At 49.4% G+C, this 22,064-nt stretch overlaps 1 protein-coding gene and 1 long non-coding RNA gene across 2 annotated transcripts in view; one reads left to right on the forward strand and one right to left on the reverse strand.

The window, feature by feature from the left end:
• Positions 1-4,791: 4,791 nt before the first annotated feature.
• EMX2 (empty spiracles homeobox 2) lies at positions 4,792-15,270 on the reverse strand. Its single transcript, XM_048505950.1, has 3 exons — positions 13,714-15,270; positions 11,037-11,221; positions 4,792-6,248 (listed from the first exon to the last, which is right to left on the reverse strand). Exons 1-3 carry the CDS (start codon positions 14,108-14,110, stop codon positions 6,081-6,083), a joined length of 750 nt encoding a protein of 249 aa, XP_048361907.1. The 5' UTR covers positions 14,111-15,270; the 3' UTR covers positions 4,792-6,080.
• Positions 14,603-22,064, forward strand: part of LOC125437901 — a 46,001-nt gene continuing 38,539 nt past the window's right edge. Inside the window, exon 1 of the long non-coding RNA XR_007245274.1 lies at positions 14,603-14,809. This is a non-coding gene — a long non-coding RNA (uncharacterized LOC125437901). The remainder of the gene's footprint in view (positions 14,810-22,064) is intronic.

Consider the following 22,064-nt stretch of genomic DNA (forward strand, 5'->3'; position numbering starts at 1 on the left):
TCCAGCCAAGTTTTCACCCGGGTGCTAAATTTATGCCTGGTCTGCACCGTTTCCAACTACAGGTGAGAGGTCTGGGGGAAGAAAGCTCTGGCTTACTAAAACAGCCTCTAGAACACTACACCAGAGGAAAAGACTTCACCCTGAGGTGCTGGTTTTCTACATAAAGGGTGCAGCTGCCGTTTTCTTTCTCTTTTTTGCACCATATTAGTCTGCCGGCGAGCTCCCGGTTGAAAATATCTATCCTAGACCAGTTTATCTCCATGTGAAAAGTAGGCAGCTGTAGAGAAAAGGAACAGCAAACAGGCTGCCTGGGCACAGGTAGCCCATGTGGGCAGATGTGCTTGGCTGTATGCTTACTTGGAAGTCAGGAGAAGTGCATGCCTGGCCAATAGGCACCAACTCTTCTATCGCATGGCCTTTACATCTGGACTTCTAAATATCTGCCACAGGGAGTGAATGGACAGAACAGGGGACAGGAACCCCAGGCAGTAGGCAGAAAGGATTAGGGTTACTGCAGGAGGGGGGAGAGGCACAACTGCTCAGCAGAGTTGCACTCCCCCCTCTTCCCTGATTAGGCTTCTGCTAGGAGGGGTGGGGTATGACAGAAGCTGCAGCTGTTACTCAGGCCAGACTATGGCAGGCAAAGAAGAGGAGCTAAAGATTCCTGAGAAGATGTTTAAAAATGCAGTGGGACACACACAGACCGCCCCCCCCCCCAGCCCAAGTAACCATCCTTGGCCTCACTAATCACGTGCCTCCGGCTCCAGTCCCTTTTACTCTTCTACCTGCAGGACCTTCCAATTCCTTGTCTTCCTACCCATCTTCAAGGACCACTTTAGGCACAGGGGGGGGGGAGGGGTTAGAGCACATCTAAACACTCTCAAGGGAAAAGAGTTTGGGGGGCTGGTGACTGTTAACAGTTCAGAATGCCTGATGTGCTCCTTTTTCCCACCCCCAGCCTTGTACTCTTCTGAGGTGCGGCAAGTGTGCAGTTGGTGGAGACAGAGGAAAGAGGACGGGCTCTTCTCTCTCCCTCCATCTTAAATATGGAGCTGTGTTCTGCTTGGCTTTGCCAGAGGCCACCAGGAGACCTGCCCCCTTGTCTGATAGGCCTGACCTTCCCCAAACAGCCTGATTTTAAACCTTGGGAAAGGGGTGGGGGACAAGAACAGAAGGTCTGTTCACCTGGGTTATGTACCATCGACTTATGAATCCATGACCTCCAAAACATTATCTCCTTAAATACCTTGCTCAGGTCAGGCAAACAGAGGGCTGTGGCTTCCTTGATTTAGTCAACCCATCTCATGGTGGATCTTCCTCTTCAACATTTCCTGGCATTATTGTCGTTTCCAGTGAGTTTTTTTTTACAGTGACTAAAGTACAGTAGTGTCAGTTAAGTTATTTTAGCTTCTAGCAGCATAATTATCAGATAAAACTTGGGGGGGGGGCTTTATGAGGCTGCAAAGGAGCCTGAGGTGTGTTTGACATGTCCCCTGTCAAAATTATGCCTGCTATATTTTTTAAAAATATCCAGGAAAGGGGTAGACTTAAAAACTTTCTCCTTGGGTTGGATTTTTAGGTGTGCAGAGGGGTAGAGGGGATAGTCAAACATTAAAGATAGATTAAACAATGTAAAAGTGTAATTATTCATTAACCATAGAAGTCAACATAATGTATTATATCTTTTAAAAGAGTTGCTGATTATATACTATATATAACGAAGAACTATATATATAATTTGAGGGAGGTCATTTCGTGCTTTTGCCCCAAAACAAACTCTAGATCTGGCTCTTCCTGCTGGGAGGGGAACTCAGTATTGTACGAGGATATCTGAAAGGGAAAACCCATCCAGGCCCACAAAAAGCTCAAGGCCTTTCCCAGATCGTTCCTCTGTTCAGGGACAAAGTGAACCAAGACTCTAGTGAAAAGCATCTCCCCTTTGGTTCACCTCTGGATTTTGCACTTCAGATTGACGGCAACGACAGGCCGGCTCACTGCCGGGGAACTCAGTGGAACGGAGAAGTAGCCTTATTTAGAGTCCAAAGTTGGGAATAAACTCAACTGAGTTCATTGGAAGTGTCTTCTGAGCAAACAGACATCAAACCGCGTGTTGGGGCGGGAGGGGGGGGGAGAGATAAGCAAAGGCGAGCCGAAATGCTTGCATTTCATGAAGTTCTGTAGCCAACACAAAAGCCACGTTTTACTCCCACCTCCTGGGCAAGCGGGATCCTCAAGATACCCCCCCCCCCTATCCGTAGCTGTTTCCCCTTCCCCCGTGCCTTTCAAGTCTCCCATCAGTTTGGGACCCAGTTTTGGCCCGGGTGCATATGGAGGGGGTGCAAAGTTCACCGCTATCCCGCCTGCCAGCGCCCGCAGCCACGGTAATCCGGGACACTTTAAAGAGATGAATTAATAAAGCAAATGAGGACTTAATAATTCCGAACGTCCTGCCTATTGCGGCGGGGGGGGGGGGGCAGCCAGCGAGAGGAGAAAAGTGCGCCCAAATTGTTTGCAGTGGATCAAGGCAAGCCGCCTTTTGCTTCACTTTCTTTATCTTAATTCCGACTTGAAAAGATATAATTATCTAGTTTGAACAGAGCTGCTATCAAATCCTTCTTTCGGCAGGGAAGGGGGAAGCTGGAGTGGGCTGCGGTGTTCTGAGCCGCTTGGTGGAGCCTGAGATAGCGGGTAATGAAGTTGTGGAGTCCTCAGATACAAAGGGCATTAACCTCATTAGCATGAAACCTTTTCTTCTAGCCATTGTGGGACTCTTTCAGACTCCTAATCCCCCCTATTTTCAAAGCTGGGTTTGTAATAAAGCTTTTAGGGCTTCCCCCCACCCCAAAGCTAATAGCATTCTCTGAAGATTTTATTGCTGTTACGCTACATAGGACGCTTAATTCCCCCTTCCCTTCCGTCTCCTTTCTTTTTTCCTCCTTTGCGGTTTAAGGCTGGGGGGGGGGGGGGAGAGAGAGAGAGAGAAGAGAGATAATAATAATAAAAAAGAAATTGCTCCTGCATCCTGCAAGGGAGAGAAAACGCTTAAAATCTAGATGGGAAACCATTTCTAGTCAGAAAGCCCCCCATCTAGGAACTGGATGATATGCCACTTTTTTATTATTTTAAAAAAGTAAGACAGGGAGGATATTTAAAGATACCCAAACAAATTCTCTGCCTGATTTATTTCAAGCGACGTTTTCAGAAAAGGGGGAGGGAGATGAATTAAAAAGAAAGTTTACCTAAGGAGTAAGACCGGCAGAGCTGAAGTGGAAAGAGGCGGGGAGGGGGGAGAGAGGGGGCGGATCTAGCAAACGAAGCCTCCTTACTATTTCTAAACTGCTCTGTGTGGAAAGTCACTCATTAAGATCCAAAGGAGAAAAGAGGGGTAAAATTAAAAACGAGAGAGAGAAAGAAAGGAAGGAAGGAAGAATCCGACCGGACCTTTGAAACCGAATTTCCATAGAGCCCTATAGTGGCAGCACGTGCGCGGAATGCTTAAACTGAACTTTTCAACTGCGGGTGTTTAACAAAGCTGGTATTTTCGCGACGGCATTGTAACTTCGCCTTATCGCAGTGTAAAGGGTAGTCAGATTGTCCTAAATTATGTCCAACCAGCCCCCCTGGATCCACGGATTAAGAGATTAAAGGAGAACCAGTGGGCAAGGGCTCCTCTTTCCCCTTCATATTCCTGGTATGATAATTGCCTAAACTGATTTGCACTTCCACAAAAAGTCTTTGTAGCTTGAACACAGCAGACGAGGCTTGTGCTGTCAATGGGAAGAAAACTGATTAATGCAGCCTATCAGGCTAAAGAGCAAATGAAGCATGATTTAAAAAAACCGACCGGGGTACCCCCAGAAAGCCAGCTAAGGTTCTCGAGGATTAGGGGAAACTTTCCCCCCTTAACTGCTAAAGTCGGCATCCCCTTTCGCTTTAGAAAGCCTCCCCTCTTGGAAAGCATAAACAATCATATTGGAAAAATGCAAGCCCGGACTCAGTTTTTGCAATCCCGCCTTAACGCAATGACTTCCTTTGCTATTAGCCTTACGCACGGAACTCTAGGATTCTCCCCGCTGGCGGGGCTTTACTTCCAAGGGAAAATGTGTTAGGTGATGCCAGACTGGAATAAATTTAAGAGTACTGACTGTATTTAAACAGTGTATTTAAACAATCGAAGGAAAGCCTTGTGGGGTTTCAGTAAGACTTAATTTCTCGACCTGCAGCCTTCCTTCGATTTCAAGCCGAACTGTCTACAGTACAATTTGGATATGGAACTTGGATTCAGGAGATGCCTGCCCTCCAACAGCTGGGCAAGGCCCAATCACCAGCTAGAAAGTAAATCGCATTATGCCTGTAGCCTTTTCCCTGGCTTACATCGAACTCTGATCTAAGGGGCCTTCCCTTTCTGCCAAGCCGCAGCAACAAACCCAGGTTTGCCATCCATTGCGGGCGAGGATGAGAACCAATCTCGGCTCTCCAAAGAGCTCAACTTATCTTATTAAAAAGGTGGTTTTTCAAAAACCCGTTGAGACGCACACTTCAAAGATTAAGACTACATGCAAACATGATCTCAAAGAAGCCCTAGCTTGTTTATGAAGGTATGTGTGTGGGGGGGGGGAGGAATAAGAGTGGGCTATCACTGATAAATATTTGATTCCCCCATGAATTGTATACCTACTTCGAGACAGTCAATTATGCCAGCACTAAGTATGGGCCTTTCAGGTGCTTGAAGCCCCTTGTGGGGAGGGGGTTAGATTAACCCCTGGAGAAAAAATAATCTTGCTTAAAAACTTTAGGCCATAATGATAAATCTTTATTGACAAAATATTGACATTGAGATACTTCTTGGAAGTATATAGTGTGTTAGAATTCTAACAAATTAAGAACACAAAACACAAAAATATTTACATTCTGGTGAAGAAGACATTAAGGAAACCCTTGTCATTTTTTTTAGTAGCTCTATAATCTGAACCATCACAATCAGTGCTTGAAATTTGTCCCCCATGAAAACGGGCCTGGGTTGTGGTCCTTGCTAGAAAAGAGATCGTCAAGATCCCCGATCCTTCTGAAACCCTGACTGGGAAGAGCCCCGCCGAAGGAAGCAAGGGGGAGGGGAAACGCAAGAACCAAAAATGGCAGCATGAGGACTAGTTGCTTTAAATGCCTCCCCTACCACCACCACCAATGTTGCAGCAACAGTGATAAGGGTTCCCTCCCCCACCCTAACCCAATCCTTTTTCTTCAAAGGTTTTCCATTGGGGAAGCAAAAATATATAGAGAAAAATTTGTTACTGCTACTTCATTGAGTGTTCACAACCACGTTGACGCCAGAAGTTATCATAAAAAGGTTTACAGACTGCACAGTTTCTCGTAAAATAAATTTAAAAAGCACACCGAACCTGTCTTGGGGAAGAAACCCGAACAAAAATACGACTTATGCCTGCCTGTCTTGAGCAACCGGGTTAAAAAACAAAACCAAAACAAAACCAAAAAACCCTTCTCCCTTCTTCACCCTCCCGCAAGTTCTCTTCAAAAGCATGCAATTCAAGTTTCTGGAACAAGTGTGTAGATTTTGGCTGGGTGTGGAACCTTCTCTCCTAACCACCGAGAGAAATTCTTAATCAGAATAAATCCCTTTACGAAATGCAAGATGTCCCGTTAAGGTAGTCTGTGTGATGTGGGGCGGCCTGCGTGCGTCTTTAAAAAAAGAAAAAAATGGAGCAATTCGATTTTTTTGAGCCTGTCAATCATCTCGTCTCGGTGGTTTGGCGTTGATGGACAGGATCCCCCTCCCCCACTTTTTGTACTGGACCAGCAAGGCCACGGTTGGGGCTGATTTGAGACTGGCTGACTGGCTGGCCGGCGGGCTAGCGCCCGCCCTCTCTAAAGGCGCTCTGCCGGCTCTGTCCCTCGCCCTGCCACGCCACTCACTTTCCAGGGGTTGTCAGGAGCCCGGGTGGGAACACGTGCGTCGCTCTCTCGCTCGCTCTCTCGCTCCCGGGGAAAGTCTGTAAGTGCCAGCCGGTGAGGGGAGAGGGGGTTGCTGCTGCCGCTGCATCTGTGGCCAAGGCTGGGGGGCCCTAATCGTCTGACGTGACGTCGATCTCCTCCGGGCTGGCTTGTTTGGTGGCGAGTCTCCACCGGTTAATGTGATGAGTCCCCTTTTTCTTCTGTTGGGAGTCCGAACCTTCTTCTTCCAACTTCTGCCGCTTGAACTTTGTCCGTCGGTTCTGAAACCAAACTTTTACCTGGGGAGGGGAAATAGAGGCTGGCGTTAGCCCCGTGGAGACACTCACAGGAAAACCGGCCCGGCCCGATCTCTAGGCCCTCATCCCACCCCCAAATAGACGGCTTTTACGCTTGGGAGGGGGCGTGTTCTGTAGATGTAATTCGCCCAGAGAGGGAAGAACATCGCTTTGGAAGAGCTCTCTTCCCGGGGTGGGATTTATTTTTATTTTATTTTGGCCATAGAATGCTTTATGCAACTGCTACACATCTGGATTGTGGAGAGAAAGAGAGACATACAAACACACCTCGAGCCGAGGGCGCCCACTGCTTTAACCATGCCTACCATAGTAAAACAAGCTCACGTGAAAGCCAGGCCCTGATCTTACACATGCCTGCTGTGGAGAGTAAATCAAAAGGAACTTTCCCGGACCTTTCAGAGTAAAAGTTCAGGACAACATATTTTGGGGGCGAGGTATTTAGGTATTTAGATCTGATTATCGATAGTTCATGAATTTCCGTGTTTCCCAGGGTCTAAGTTCGCACACGTTCATTTGCAAGCACCATGTCTAAGCCATACTTCTTGAAAAGAGGCCATATTTCCCGACTAAGTTTACTCAGGAGTTGCCCCACTGAGTTCTATGGGATTTACTCTTTGGTAAATGTGTGTTCAACATAGAATGGAAGTCTTAGAAGCCTAGTCTTCGAGTATAGTGTGTGCCAGGGTGCTTGGAGGGGAGAGAGAGAGAGAAAATGAACTTGAATGTAAGACAATAAGGGTCAGGACGGCCTGCGAGCTCCCTTGGAACCAAGTTCTATAGAAACCAATGCGATTTCCAGTTCTCTGGGGAAACGATAACCTGATCAAAGGCAGTCTCATTGACTTTAGGGGGTCCAACTGCCTGGCTACTCAACAATTCAGTTAAACTGCAGTAATTTGAGGTTTAAGTCTAATCCTGGATTTTAAGCATAGTCGTTGGAAATATGTCCCCATTGATTTCAACTCGTGACCTACAGCTTTTCACCCCGACTGTGGCACGAGATTCCGTATGAAATCAATACTGTTCAATCCGAAGGAAACCCTTCCGAATCATAGTGTCACTCTAAGTTCAAGCCCCTCTCCTCTGAGCCTCTGTGGATCGCCTGGGAAAGCGGATTTTAAACACGTGAAAACTGAAGTAAGGACATAGTCAGCCCATACTGATTTATGCAGCGGTCTGGTAGTCGTACGCCTTATACAGGTGACAGACACGGACCGTTTACTCCAGAGTAGTCTTATTACACGAGAGGAATTGGCCAGTTTAGGAAAGTTCACATTCTGAAACACTTGTAATTACGAGCAAGCCCTCTGGATTTAAATTGAATTTACTCCCAAGTAAGTTTGTTCAGAACCATCGTGGTTTTGTTTGCTTGCAAATGAGAGCGCTGAGGCTTACTTCTCCGTAAACTGTTATTAGAACCGGGATATGGGCTGGGGATATTTCCCCCTGCAGGTGCGCAGCTTTGCTGAATACCCAAGCTAGAGAGTTCCTGTGTATACCTGGTATGAATGTTAAAAGAAAGAGATTGCCTATCCAAGGAGCACAAAGTGCAGCTTCTTGTATTTGGAGTTTGCTTATGCCTCACTCACGTGGGATTATTGTGTGGCAAACATGTTCACACAATTAATATGGAGTTATGCATAACAACGTGTACTGTTTATTTTCTGCTATAAAAGTGAATATCTGCCCACATGTGTAGCAATGTACGCTTGGAGCCACAACAGTTATCCAATATTTCATGCATGTATGAATGATGCGTTCTGTCCTATTATGCTCTACATATAGTATCTCGTGTCAACATATTTATTCTTTCAGCAAACCTCTGATTTTCATATTAATTAAAACCAGCTGGCTTCCGCATCTATACCAGAATCTCATTATGAACTCCACAATTTCAATTTTTCGTACCTGTCACATAGCTGTCATGCTTATTTTTAAAAAAAAATAAATAAAAACAATCACCCCGGCACCCAAACGTTGCCTGTTTAACCCCAACTCTTTCACACATGACCAGTTTAATGCAATTCAGTATCTGGGTTCAGTCGCAAAATGATTATTTCCCACCCAGATTTTCTGCACCGACTTTTAGAAAAGCCGCTTAAACAATCCAGAAAGGGGGGGGGGGGAATGAGAGGGATGGGGTTGATGACTTCTACATTTTTCTCTTTCTGATTTCTGTTTAATTTAGAACAATCTTTTCAGGGTGGGGGAGATAATTCTTCATAATAAAAAAAAATCAAAGACTGAAAACTGATGAGGTCTAAAATGTGAAGAATCACTCCGTTAATTAAGTAGCAGGTTCGAATTCTGCAGCCTCTCGTCGCTTTTGTGCCCGAGAGCCGAGGGAACCGAAAGAGACGTTTCCCAGAGACAGTTTGGGGACGGTGGCCATGAGGAAAGCCCTTCGAGTCCTCTCGGGCTAGGAAAGGGAGAGAGAGGGAAGCCTCGGCGCATTTGCTTCGGGTTGCCTAAATCTGAATTAAACATAACCAGCTGACCCCGTCAGTCATTTAATTACAGATCTTATTGATCCCGAAATTATCTCCAAAGAGAGAGGCGCGCACGCACTCCTTGTTGTGACCAAAGGTAAACACGGCTTCAAAAAAAAGGGGGGGGGACCCGACCCGGTTCCTTCTGCGCTCCGGCCTGAAAATGCCTGATAAAGGGCCTTGCAGCACCGAAGGGGAAAGGGGGGGGGGCGCGCAAATCCGAAACCGGGGCTGGTTTAATCAGCTCCTTTAACCCGCTCCGCTGCCCCTTCAGAAGCCGTGCGCTGCCAAACGCCCCTTTCCCCGCATTTTCGCATTCACCTCCAGCCCCCCATTTAAAGCGCCGGGCGGGGAACAAGGGGGGAGTTTAATGCGCTTTTCAGCCGGCTAATTGAGGGGAGGACGGTTCACTTCTCCACGCCGAGCTCCGAAGGGGAGCGGGGGGTGGGGGCTGACACCGCCACAATAGAGCCCGGCCGGCCTCGGAATCAGGCGGCACAAAGACCACCTGAAACACGGCTTTGCCGGGGGAAACCAGCCTGCGCCCGGCGGACCTCATCAAAGGGGCGCGCCATTGACGGGGGAGACAGTTTAAAACAAAAGGGGCCAACCTCTCTAATGCTGCCCCCCCCCCACTCCCTCCGCCCCAAAGAAAGACAGGGAAGGGGGGACAGGGGAAAGTGTTACAACTTAATCCGACCAAAGAACGTTACTGTTTACGGGGAACTTTGAACTAAGAGGTGTCCCCCCCTCACTTCCTCAAACCCCCCCCCCCCCAAGCAGAGCCAGGTCCCGAAGCACAGGCCCTCTGCACCCTCTTGGAAACAAATAAGTACGTGTAAATCGGGCGAGGTGAGCATGAAGTCTTAACAAGGACAACAGTGTGAAAATCAAGTGAACCGTCCGGATCTAAACTCGCGGGCGCGCGCATGGAGAAAAGGAGGACGATCCAACGAAGTCGCTTTAATACTAATTGGAAACCCACCCACCCCTAACACACTCTTCAAGACACCAAGCGCAGTTTCTCCTCCGAGCAATCGTCAAATCATGTCATTCTCTCAACCGGATTGATTTCCTCGCCATCTTTTTAATGCAAGTCCCTTCTCTCCCTCCCACCCCCACCCTCATAATCGTATTTCGCTGGCACGGTTGCGGGGGGGGGGGGTGTAAGTGGGACACCAGCGCTCGGCATCAGCAGCACTTCAGAAACTGCAAGCTTTTTTTGCACAAACAACCCGATTCACACATTGCTAAACTGGATTCAAGCCGGTTTAGCCTCCGATGCCGTCCGTCTTGAACAACAGCACTGAAAATGCGCGGGACTCAACTTCCAGAGAAAAGCCTCTCTGCACACCTGGGCAGAACCTGGCGGCGGGTCTCGAAATGCTTTTGCTTACAGCTAAGTTGCACAGGAATCCAAGGGGCTCCCCTCCAAGCAAAAAGGGATCAGGCTGTAAAAGAGCTTCACCACACTCCTTTGGGTGTAAACGTGTAGTGGTATGGAGCTGGATCTATGTTAAGGGGGAAAGGACTATATGATCCCTTCAAATTAAAAACATGTAAACTAAATAGAGGGTCTCACACCTTTTCAGGTAGATTCATGTTGCCTTCCGTTTGTAATCCTTCACTGCCCAAGGTCCTAGCACAGCAAAGAAAATATTCTACTGCCTCTCCCTTTCCCAAACCAGATCAGGCCCTTCACGAAAGCAAACTTCTCTTTTGCACGCTCCCCATCCCCCCCTTTTCGAAACTGGCGGATGAGGCATCTCCAGAAACCAAACAAATCGCTTTGCCGACAAAAGAAATGCATGCTTTTAAAACTCTGCAACTCAAAATGGAGTTCGTTAAAACAGGAAAACAAAAACCCAACTTCCACCTGGATTTTCCTCTGGCCAGGGAGAGACCGCAGCAGCCACATCGAGAAGCCCCTGAGTCCAGAGCCCTGTCTTTAAGATTATCGGCCCCCATGAATGGAGTTGGCGCCAGACTCTTGGCTGAGAATGGGTCGCAATAGTGACATTTGCAAAAGGACATTTCAAAAAAACCGACTCGAACCAAAGACTCCCCAGGGGCTCTCCTCAGAAAGGCCCCTCTTGGTCATGACTGGGTTTGGGCTGTATCAAAATAAATAAATAAATGCGGCCCAAGGAATGCACCCCGGGTCTCCCCGGCACAGGTTTCTCAGGTGAACTGGAATCTCTCCGGGTCTCACACCGGTTTGGGGAGGCTGCGGCCTTGCTCAGGGCTCCGGAGTGGCACCGCAGCAGCTGGCTCGCCTTACCTGAGTTTCTGTGAGGCTGAGGCTGTGCGCCAGCTGCTTTCTCTCTGCCCCGACGACGTAGTGATTCTTCTCAAAAGCGTGCTCCAGTCGCAGCAGCTGAGACGGCGAGAAGGCGGTGCGGATCCGCTTCGGTTTCCTGGCGAGCGCATTGTGCAAAAGGAAGCTCTCCGGACTGGCTTCGTTGCCTGGATCGCGAGACAGAATACAGAGACACGGAGATCAATGACGGAGCCGGGGCCTGCCGAAGTGGGGGAGGGGGCAGACAGGGATTTCCCCATTGTTGTCGACTCCCCACCGGCCCCTCAGATGGGGGGATCAGTTCCAGTTACTGTAAATGGGGTGGTTTGGTTGCTTCCTCCCCAGAAGCGAAGGGGGGCAGGAGACGTGCGCCCAGCACAGGCAGAACGCAACGAATACGATCAACTCACCTCCTGCTGCCCCAGTAAAAGCAAGCGCCACATCGGTGGTTTCTTTTCAGTTTTGGGGGGAGTGTGTGCAGCGATCCCCGAGTGTGTAAAATTAAGTTTAGGTGCGCATTGAATGAAGCCGACTCTGGATTATTGGGGGGGGGGGAACACTTCCATAAAGGAAATAAGGAATCTAGTTCCAACTCTATCTCCTTCGCACCCTTCTCCTTGAACAACGCAGCCAGAAAAATACGATATGTATATACATATACCAGCGTAGGGCTGTGGTTACTTTTGCAGTTGAAGCTATGCTGGGGCTCGCAACAGTTTCAGGAAATATTTTTTTAAAAAGATGCCACCGGAAGGAAGCCTTCTCCCATAAACTGGAATTTGAACTTGAGAGAAAGAGAGGAACTCTTCAGGTCACGTACACACAAACAGAGCGGGGAGAGAGCCCTCCGCTGCTGTCGTAATTTGTCAATTACTGGAAGCTTTGCAAGAGAAGGCTTTTCACTCCCCCCCCCCTTTTCCCCGGAATGGCTCTGCCTATTTTCGTGCTTTAGTTCTTTCACCAAGAGCCTGTTGTTTCAGCCAAGCGGGGGCAACTGCGGCAGGCAAAGCCCTGCTGTACTCCGGTGCCCTTCAACAACCTGTGCGGGGGAGGGGGGAGAATGACTGGGCGAACGAAACCCGCCATTAGCCATCGAGTGCCTAATAATAATAGTAATAACAACAACAAGAACCCACTTTGCCATCTCCTCCCCCTTTCCTGGAAACCAGGCCTAGGGTCCAATTGAAAAGAAACGAACAATGTGTGTGATTACCTGCGTTTGTCCCTGCAGGGCCATAATACCGTACGTGGTGTGTATTTTCTTGAAAGGTTTAATAAAATCTGAGAATAAAGGATTCTGCGTTCTTCGCCGAATGTGAAATGTTTGGGTTTGAAAAGTTTAACGCGTCCCTGTCTCCTTCTTCTCCTTTAGCCAGGAAGGACTACAAATGTTTTAGGGTTGCTCGGCAGGGAGGAGAACCCACTTGATTGATGGCCGGCCCTATTTTTCCATCAAGCTTCAAATGGCTTTTCAGCGTTTGGCCTGCGAATTGTCCCTGGCCAAATGGCTCGCTCTCACACCTGCTCTGCAAAAGGTCGAGTGGTCTGTGCCGAGCGAGCCACCCCAGTTTGTTCCTTCCTCTTTCGCTCGCGTAAAAGCCGGGAAAGTGAAATCGAGAAAGTTTGCGTCCCCGAGCAGATCCTTCTCGAGATCCTTCCTACGTTTTCTGGAGGTATTCCAGATTTAGAAGGGAAAGGGAGGGGGGAAGTCGGACCTTTACCTGCAGGGCGACCCAAGCATGAAATCCCACTCTCCTCAATGGAATTCCTCCCCAGTAAATTCCCATTGAACTGACAAGAGGACCTCAGTTTTGGAAACGTCCTTTGTAACCCCAGCTTTCCCCCCCCCCCTCTCCCTGCGACCCGTGCCAAAAAAATACTTTTTAAAACGGAAAATGTTAGCAATGCCCTTCAGCTAACTCACAGCTTCCCAGAGACAGCTGAGATATTTGGTTGTACAGTTTTCCGACCGACGGGGGAAAAAAATTAAAGCCCAAACTAGTTTGTAGGATTTTTAAAAGCAACATTCGCCCGGGAGGTTTTTTGCTGAAAAATAAATAGGCCGATATATCTACAACAAAACCTACGTTTGCTCTGGACGAGGGGCTTCCTCTTTGTTTGAACTGTCCCCGGCAAGAAAATTGGTTGCTGATTTCCCGAAGGGGGGCAGCGCTGACATCCCGTTGAACCCCTAGCACGGGCAGAGGATTGGGTTTCCGAGGAAGGGAAGACCCAATCCAACATTGAGCTCCACCGCACTGCTCCTCTGACAGGGAGTTCACGCAAAGGGGAGCAGCGGCAAACGAATGGTTACAAGGCGTTTTAACAAGAAACCCCCCCCCCCCCCCGGCGTTTCTCACGCTGAAACTAGTTAACAGTTGGGGGAAGGCACCCCCCTCCCTAAAGCTGTAGGTGAGGAGTCCATTACTCTGGCGTAGCCCGTCGATTAATTCCAATGCGGCCTCCCTTGAAGTAAGAAGCTTTGGCCACGGCTGCCCCTTCACTCTACCCCCCACCCCATTTTCGTTCTTCCCACCACTAGAATCCTACAAATTGGGGAAGGGGCGATTTTTATGTGAATGGGGGGATGCCCAGAGGTGAAACTCCCCACCCCATTTGTTCCCGCCCCGCCCGGGGGGGGCCCCCGTCGGCCCCTTACCTTGGAAGCGATGGCCCAGGTATCTGTATCTGTGGATGAGCCAGGGGTAGAAGGTGGAGGGGTCCCTCTGCTGCGAAGCGAAGAGCGGGTGCGGGGAGTGCGAGGAGGGCAGCGGGTGGGCGGCCAGGGCGTGGGGTGGGGGCACGGGGTGGACGGGCACGGCGGCCGGGTTGGGCGGGTGCGAGACGGCCTCGGCGAAGACCAAGTCCGGGTTGGCGTAGACGCCGCGGCCGCCGGCATGGAAGCCGTTGAGGAAGGGGTTCATGGGGCTGGAGTTGGCGTAGCTGAGCGCCGCCGGCCGGATGGGCTCCTCGGCGCGGGAGGCGGGCAAGGCCGGGCTGTCTTTGGCCACCAGCGACTCGATCGTGAAGCAGCGCTTGGGGGTGGGCTGGAACATCCCGGCGGTCGGCGGCGGCCCCCTGGCCCGGGCGCGGCGGCTGCTGCTGCTGCTCCGGGGGGTCCCGGCGAGACGGCGGGGGCGCCTAGATCCACGGGGGGGCAGAGGCTGGCCGGTGGGCGAGCAGGCGAGCTGGCCGGCCACATAAAGGGCCCCGCGCCCGAGAGGGAGGCGCGCTCCTCCGCTCGCTCACTGCATCCGCCGCCAGCAAAGTTTGGGCGAGAAGTTGTGACCGGCCGGGCCCCCCCACCCCCGGCTACTCCGCTCGGCTCCGGTCCGCGCTCCTCTCCTCGGGGCTGCTGGGTCTGTCCTCCTCTGCGGCTAAGTCCAGCGGCGGCCCTCCATGGAGGCGAGCGGGTCCCCTCGCCCGAAGTGGCGCAAACGATTTGTTAGTTCATGAGCCTAATTAGCGCCAGGATCACATAAACAGCTTCCTCTGAAGCCTGGTAAATGGCTTGATGATTGGCCGCTATTACTCGCCCGGAGGTTGAAGGGGGAGACTCTTTAAAGTGCGTCAGAGGGGAGAGGCGAACTTCTGGCCGGCGCGATCCTGGAGGGACGGATCCAGGTCCGGACTGGAACGGACTCTCTGCCGCTGCCAGCCAGCCAGACGGGCGGCCGGGGGGAGACAGACGCGAGGAGACGCGGCAGCAGGCGGAGGTCCCGAGAGGCGCCGCGTCGAGTCCCGCCGGGAGTCAGGTAGGAGCGGGGGAAGGGATCTGACGGGTGGGGGAGGAGCTGCGAGGGGGAGACTCATGCTGGGGCTGGTGGAGCGCAGGGGGGGGAGGATTGGATCGCATGGGCTGTAGAGGAAATCTGGCTCCCCGAGTGAGTCGTCGTGATCGATTTCCCCTTGCCGGGGAAGGTAGGAGCTCCCTCGCCCCCTCCAGGCGCCTCTCTCGAGCCCGCCGTCCTGGCGTCTGGCATCCCCCAAAGCGAGTCTCAGTCAACGGGGGACCGCTGCTGGCCCTGGCCAAAGAGCCTCCACAGACCGGGATTGGGCCAAACAGACCCCCTCGTCCCAAAGCCGGTCCTCAGCAGAGCTTGGCGGCGGGGGGGAGGGGGTTCAGTGCCTTTTTGCGCTGTTTTGGCTAGCATGAATGGGGGGGGGGCTCCCTCCACGCAACGGCGCTGCCATACGCGCGCAGCCAAGGTTCTTGCGAGGGGACGGGCGACTCATCCGCGGATCCGGCCTTGTCCGTGTTTTCTAGATTGCCGAGGAGTTCGGGGACGATTTTTAGGGCCGTGTTCTCCGGCTCCCATTGGCTGCCGTTGTCGAATAATTATGATCACATCGTAATACTTCTGGCTGCTGCTTACTGTTTATTGGTAGTTAAGGATCTATTATCTATTCATCAGCCTCCTATTTTTACCAATTACACGCTTCTAAAGTGAAGTACCAGCAGGTATTTTTCACATTTACAATTAATGATTTAAAAAAAATCTGGCGTATTTTAAATCTATTACGCTACGGTGTGATTTATTTTGAAAGATGCAAAACTGCTTCTGTCAATGCATATTTGCTTGATCCAAGGGAAAGGGAAACCCTTCTTTCAAAATATTTTAACTTTTTCTATTCTTAGTCCCTGCCCGTTTGCCCCTTTTCTTCTTTGTTATAAATAAAGAATTCTAGTATTAATATGAATAGATACATTTTCTGCAGCTGCTGACACGGTGTCTTCAATTTATTTGTTTCTTTGCTTGAAAGTGCTGAACTCGCAGCCAGTGAGTGGAAAGAGAAAATCGGGGCCTAAAAATCAAGTCACTGAAAACTATGTGTGTGACTCCATCAATATTTTCCTTACATGCAGAAAATACAAATACATGTATACAGAAAATACATGTATGAAATGCTGATTTAAAGTATATGATCATATTACACACATACGCGAAAACATAGATTTTGCATATGGGTAAAATTTGTATTAGGATTGATATTAATTATGCAGAGATCCAATCTATTTCTCCTTCAAGTCCATGAAGATAGAAATGTAAGGAAAGCCTTTGAATCCATTTTATATATAATATATATATAGGAAGGCAGACGTTTGAGCATATGTGCTTGTGCATTATCGTGTCCTTAAACCTGCCCGGATTTGCTACCTTCTGTTTCCCAGATTACAGTTTTGCCACAACATGCTAGAAAATGAAGCCCACCCCCAACCCCCAACCCCCAACCCCCTCCCTAAACTATAGGCTCCTGAGCAGCTGGCCATAATCGTTCTTTTAGTTTTAAGGGAATATTTTATTTAAGCAGATGTTTTAAAGAAAGGAGCTTTCTGCTTCTGTATTTCCCAATAATATTTCTCTGGTTCACCAACTGAATCTCCCCCCCCCCCCCCCGCCCTTTGACATTAGTTTTAAATATTTAAGTTGCAGTAGAACATTTCCTCTCCTTGTCTCAGTCTTAACTGCTCTGGAAAATGAATGGAGAGAGATACTTTGGGGGTGTTAAATTGTTGGAAATGTAGACAGTCGAAAATGTTGTTTCCTAATCCGTAGCTCAGTTAAATCGGGGGTCACGTCTAGGAGCTCGAATCTCTTTCATTGCAACTCCATAGGATTCACGGTGGATTCTCTGGGTGGGTGGCTCACCGTTCTTGTACGCAATCCTAAACAGGAGTGTGGGTGAGCCGAGCCTGTTCCTGAGCGTGCGATCCTTTATGCGAGAGTTCCACTGAGAATAGGGGGGTGTACACTCAGATTGATCGCCAGGCCTCAGATCTCAGCGCGCTTTACTTCGGTAGGTTTCCTAATTGCAATCCGTGAGCTATCCGGGCAGATTAATTTTGCAATTTGGTTTAAGATCCTGGAGCCAAGTTAGAACCGCGACCCATTTGCTGCGTGTCAAGGATCTGAACTAGCAGTGGCCATAGCCAAATGCAGCCTTGTCGCCCTAGTGAGGAGAAAGGGGAAGACGCCTCTCAGCTTGCTGTCTTTGAACCGGCTCCTAGCAAAGGGTCGCCATTCTTTCAGTAGCTCCATTCGCCGGATTGCAGCTTCTTCCAGTAGATCTGTGAAGACTAAGGCATCAGGGCGGACCCCTTGGATGAACCGAAGGGGTGGGGGTGGGGAGTCTAGACACCCCAATTAGAAAAGGCAGCCCGTTGGTCGGTTGCCTTGGGGTCGGTCTTGTTTCTATCCGGATCGCCGCTGAGGTTTGAAAGCCTCAAGCCGTCGCGAGGAACGGGTTTTAGTACAAAAACTGACTTCCGTTCCTGGGCGGATCGTGACCATCAGCACTGGCCTCTTGGCTGTGCTTCCGGCCCTCCAATGCTGGTGAATCCGACTAGATAGGAAGAGGGCTGCTGCCCGCCAGGAAACTCCTGCGGGGACTTTGCGGAGAAGGGAACAGGGACCAAGTGTGGGATTGCTTCTGCGCCCTGAATGCCTGGCTGGGCCCTTCTGGAGCAGCTGGCCGGGGGAGCTGGATTCCAGCAAGGATTTCTGGCTTGGTCAGCGACCCAAGGACCCTTCTGATCCCCAACCCCTCCCCAGACATCTTTGCCCTGGGGTGTATATTTCTGGACCTCCGAATTCTTTCCCGGACACCTGGGCCCAGATCCAGCCGGATCCTCTCCCCACCCCCGCCTCTCCCAGACCTCCCTGCTGGCCTCCAAATGGGCTTCTTTACGCAGAGGGGTGAAATTCTCGGCGTCCCAGTCGGCTCCACTGACTTGGGCGGCTCTGGATTGCACCCACTGGACAGGCTGCGGGTTTCTGCTTGGGGTGGAGGGAATAATGAGGGGCTGACATGCACAGGCCAGCTCCGCTCCCTCGGCACATGGATTTAGGCGTGCTTCTTCGAGCCCTCTTTGTGGTTGATGCGGCGGGACTGGGTTCCCCGCAGCTCCTGAGAGGCAGGTCAGACGCCAGCCAGGCCTGGACCGTGCTGGGAATAAAAGGGACGGGTTACTGATTACGGGAAGGGAATGGGACGGCGGGATGAAAGCTGGAGGCGCGGCAGCGGCACCCGTCGAAAGACAGGCAGGTCCGGTCCTGCGGCCTTCTTCGCGGCAAGCCCCTTTCTCCATTCACACACCACGCAGGCCGAGGAGGAGCAACTCCTGCTCAAGTGCCTCGGGATCACACACCGGGCCTCCTCTAGCCTGATCCGCAGCAACTGAGTGAGAACGTCCAGTAACTCACTGGACAGAACCCTTTTGGTCAGTGTTACCAGGAGGAGCAGTGTGTACATTGAATTTCGAAGTCACTGCGGTTTCGCACCTCCTTGATGGAGGACACTCGGTTGGTGTGGGCAGGGCCTGCCATCTAATAAACTCCACCGAGTCAGGGAGTTCCCGCTCTAGATCCAGGCTGCGTTTAGAGCTTATCTACCCACCCCGAAGTCCTGGAATGAGGGTTCCCCAAGTCCACCCCCGGATGGCCTTTGGGGCTCATCTCCACAATAATGTGAAAGGAGGCACAGCTCAGAGCTTAAGGTAGCCGGCTGGGAAGGGGACACGACAGGCAGATGACAAGCGGGTGGTTGCCTTTATGAGTACATCTTAATGGTGTGTGTGGAGCGGAGAGGCTGGAGGATAAGGGGGTGCACATTTTGCTGACCCTTAGATAGCTCACTCTTCCCTCAGGAAGGCGGGATCCAACCAGTGCAATCCTGAACAGAGTAAAGCTCCCCAGCAGACTCGCAACTTTGTTGAGGATCGCAGGGTTGAAACGCACTAATGAGGGTTTACGCAAATGTGGCCTTTATTGAAGTCCATGCGCCGCAAAGATGACCGACATCCCAGGACACTAGGCTAGGGCGAGGCCCCAGTCTGTCTGCATTAAAGGGGGGGGGGTTGCCCGGCAAGGGGGGGGCGGCGGCGAAAGGGAGTGGTCAATAGCGGGTTGTGTGCTTATGAAAGTGGCTGTTGATTTCGGAGGCTAAGCAAAATGCTGAAGGGGGTCCCGTTGATTTAAATGGCCTTTACTTCGGATCAAGTCTGTGGGCTTTCCCACTTGCAGAGCTTACTCCTCGTTCTCTTCGGAGTCAAATCACAAGCACTGGGATTGGTTTGGGCATGTTCTTCCACACCTCTCTCCGCCCCCTCCTTTTCACAGCTGTGTATTCGGTTTATTTTCTGCCGCATGTGCCTTGGATTGTAGCCCGTGATTAATCCGGCATAAAACAAAATTGGTCAATTGCATTAAACTGCATACCTCACGGATTTGAAGGGTGATTTGGAGGTTTGGATTCATTGCCCTTGTGATCTCCTATCACAGCATCCTAGGAAGCAAATGTCAGATGATGGCTGAACATTAGACGGGCCAAACCCCCAACTCTTTAAGGTTTTAATCATCCACTTGTTGAAATTTTAGTCTGGGCTGGCGCTGTATTGAGCACAATTTGGGCTGCTCTGTCTGCCCGGCGCATTTAAGATATTTCAAGACATTTTCCGAATTTAGCGTTGGCCTTGGTATTATTTTGATCCAGAGTTTCAAATGTGGTTCAAATCACTTTAAGAACAGACGCCTCTATTTATAAATCATCTCTCTCAAATTTTGTATGGAAATTCTTCATTCGCCTCATTTGGAAAAGACACACCCTAAATAGAAATATATCCAGTTCTGACAGGCTGGATAAAATATCTCTTATGTGATGTCTATTTAAAAGAGAGAGAGAAAAGAAAACATGCCGTCGCTAATTCATATCCTTTTATTGATGAACTTGGAAGTTACATATTTCCAACAAGTGGGTTTATTACAAAAATGTTTTATTTTTAAGGGTGTGACATTAAATAGGCGACTTTATAAAAAGTATTTTCTGAATAAAACGTCTTTTTTCAACCTTTAACAAAATCTATGTGTATGGAGTGCCGCCTAGTGGATAATGCCTGGAAAATTCGAACATAAATCTCTTTAATTGCAGTAGACAAGAGATTTAGAAAAAAACAAAGTAGCCAATTATTTCCTGTGTATATTTTGTTTCTGGCCTAGACTCTCCCATCCTAACATGCACACCAATCTAAAGCCTTCCATTTTATATTATAAAGATGTTATTAATAGAAATGTGATGTCAACATTCAGAATCCGAAGGAAAATGATAAATTTATTTTACAAAAATGTCTTTTTTCAAAAGTCACTTTGTCTGGGTCAGAGATTTCAGTGCAGAGTTCTCATTTTTAGAGTATGTGATGGAAATTTAATACCACATCCTAAAAGGCGACTCAGAGTGATTTTCAGTGGAAACTATTTCCATATAAATGTGGGAGATGTAAAGTGCACAACTAAAAAATAAGCACTAGAAGTACAGAATCCCCCGATGATTTCCAAAATCGAAGCCAGTATTAATTCATACTTGTTGTACTCTATTTTATTCATATATTATGGGTGGGAGAGAGATAGATACATTCAAATGCACGTCATCGATGGTGAATACTTTCCTTGTGTATCCACTTTTCGGATCCTAGAGATGGCATTTTTATTGGGTTTCAGGCCTTTCAAACTCTGCCTGAAAAGTTTTCCTTAACAACGCCACAATCCTGCCGTCCATCTATACTTCGAATTAAACCCACTAATAGGTAAATCAGTTCCAGGACAAGGCACACTGTCCAGGAAATCTTTTTGGGTGAGGATATCCGCTTTTTCCTTCGGATTAACAGTGCGATCCTAAAAGTCCTGGGAATAAATCCCGTTGAGTGCAGGCTTCAGGAGGGCTCTGTAGACATGCGCTGCCAAAGTCATCGGTGTAGACAGACTTCGCTTGTACCTGCTGTGTACTTGGGGCACCCAGAACTTTCGGCAGCTAAAGTGCACCAAATCGCCCCCTCGAACATCAGCTCCGCTAAAGGGACTGGAAAGGGCGCCGCTCACGTTCTTGTGGGAGTGACGCATTACCTTTTCCTTCCCCGAAATCTTCCTGCGACCCAAAAATCTGGTGCCCTAGATGGACCCGTTCACTGGAACAGGGAGGTCTTCCCCAAGGAATGGTTCGCGAGGAGCAGCTTCTTGAAAGTTTCTCCTGAACTGCAGCCGGTGGCCGTCCCGCGTTTCTGCGGGCATCCCAAAAGGGGCCCGGAACGTTTAAGCCGGTCTCTGCTCTTCTTTAGCCTTGACTTTCGCCAGATGCGCTAAGCCCTCCCATCCCTCTTTCCCGGCGTCTCGGTTTCAAGTTTCGCTGCCTCCTGTCTGTTCTCGCTTTGCCTTGCACGGCCCGAATGCCTTCGAGAAAGGCTATTGGGAGTGACTTTCTTTCCCCTTCGCTTTGGGGACTTTTCACTTTGTCCCAGTCCGTGTCCTTTGCGAGCAAGCGCCTCGGTTTCAGTCTAGCTTCCCAGCACTCAAGAGTCCTCCTCTGGTAACTTCTCTTAGGATCTCTGGAGGGCTTATTTGTTGGGAACTGGTCAGGAGAAAGCCGGATAAGGTCTATGAAAATGCTCAAGGAAGTGCGGGCATTGGCGTATTTCATTGCATTGTTGTGTTTACTATAGTTTTGGCGGTTGCTGCTCAGCTGGTATTTGGAGGTCTCATGACACAATTAAAACAACCGGGAAATTTGGTAATTGGTCCAAACATTATTTAGTCCCTTTATGTAGTCTGTTAAATTTCTTGATCCCGGAGATTTCCTTCAAGGTTTCTAGTCCTCCAGATTGAGAAGAACGTCGGACCTGTGGGGACAGTCCAGAATAACTGATGTCACGACGAGTTGTGTTTCTCATTATCTTCTATAGGATATGAATTGGACCCATTTATCGGCTTGAAAAGGTCGTCAGCCGACAAAATGCTGGCCGGCTTTCCTTGCTTCAGTATATTGTAAACATATATTTCATCCCCTCCCCATAAGAAAAAGAAATCCATATTATTTACAGGGCTTGTATTTCATTATTGGACTAGAATATCTACCCGAAGATGTCTTCTTTCTGCAACTTAATGTGAAGGATGTTTTCTTGTGCTTTTGCTAGATGGCTCATTTATATGCTTTATTTACATCTCTCAGTCTCAATCCCACCCT

This window comes from Sphaerodactylus townsendi, linkage group LG08 (genome assembly GCF_021028975.2).
Source record: "Sphaerodactylus townsendi isolate TG3544 linkage group LG08, MPM_Stown_v2.3, whole genome shotgun sequence".
NCBI classification, from domain to species: domain Eukaryota; kingdom Metazoa; phylum Chordata; class Lepidosauria; order Squamata; family Sphaerodactylidae; genus Sphaerodactylus; species Sphaerodactylus townsendi.

Bases quoted from the DNA above. Each gene is read 5' to 3' on its own strand.
- EMX2 (XM_048505950.1), bottom strand. From the start codon at position 14,110: ATGTTCCAGCCCACCCCCAAGCGCTGCTTCACGATCGAGTCGCTGGTG. The intron at 11,222-13,713 runs GTAAGGGGCCGA...CTCGCGATCCAG, and splicing joins CCTGGGCCATCGCTTCCAAG to GCAACGAAGCCAGTCCGGAG. The intron at 6,249-11,036 runs GTAAGGCGAGCC...TCCCCTCCCCAG, and splicing joins TCAGCCTCACAGAAACTCAG to GTAAAAGTTTGGTTTCAGAA.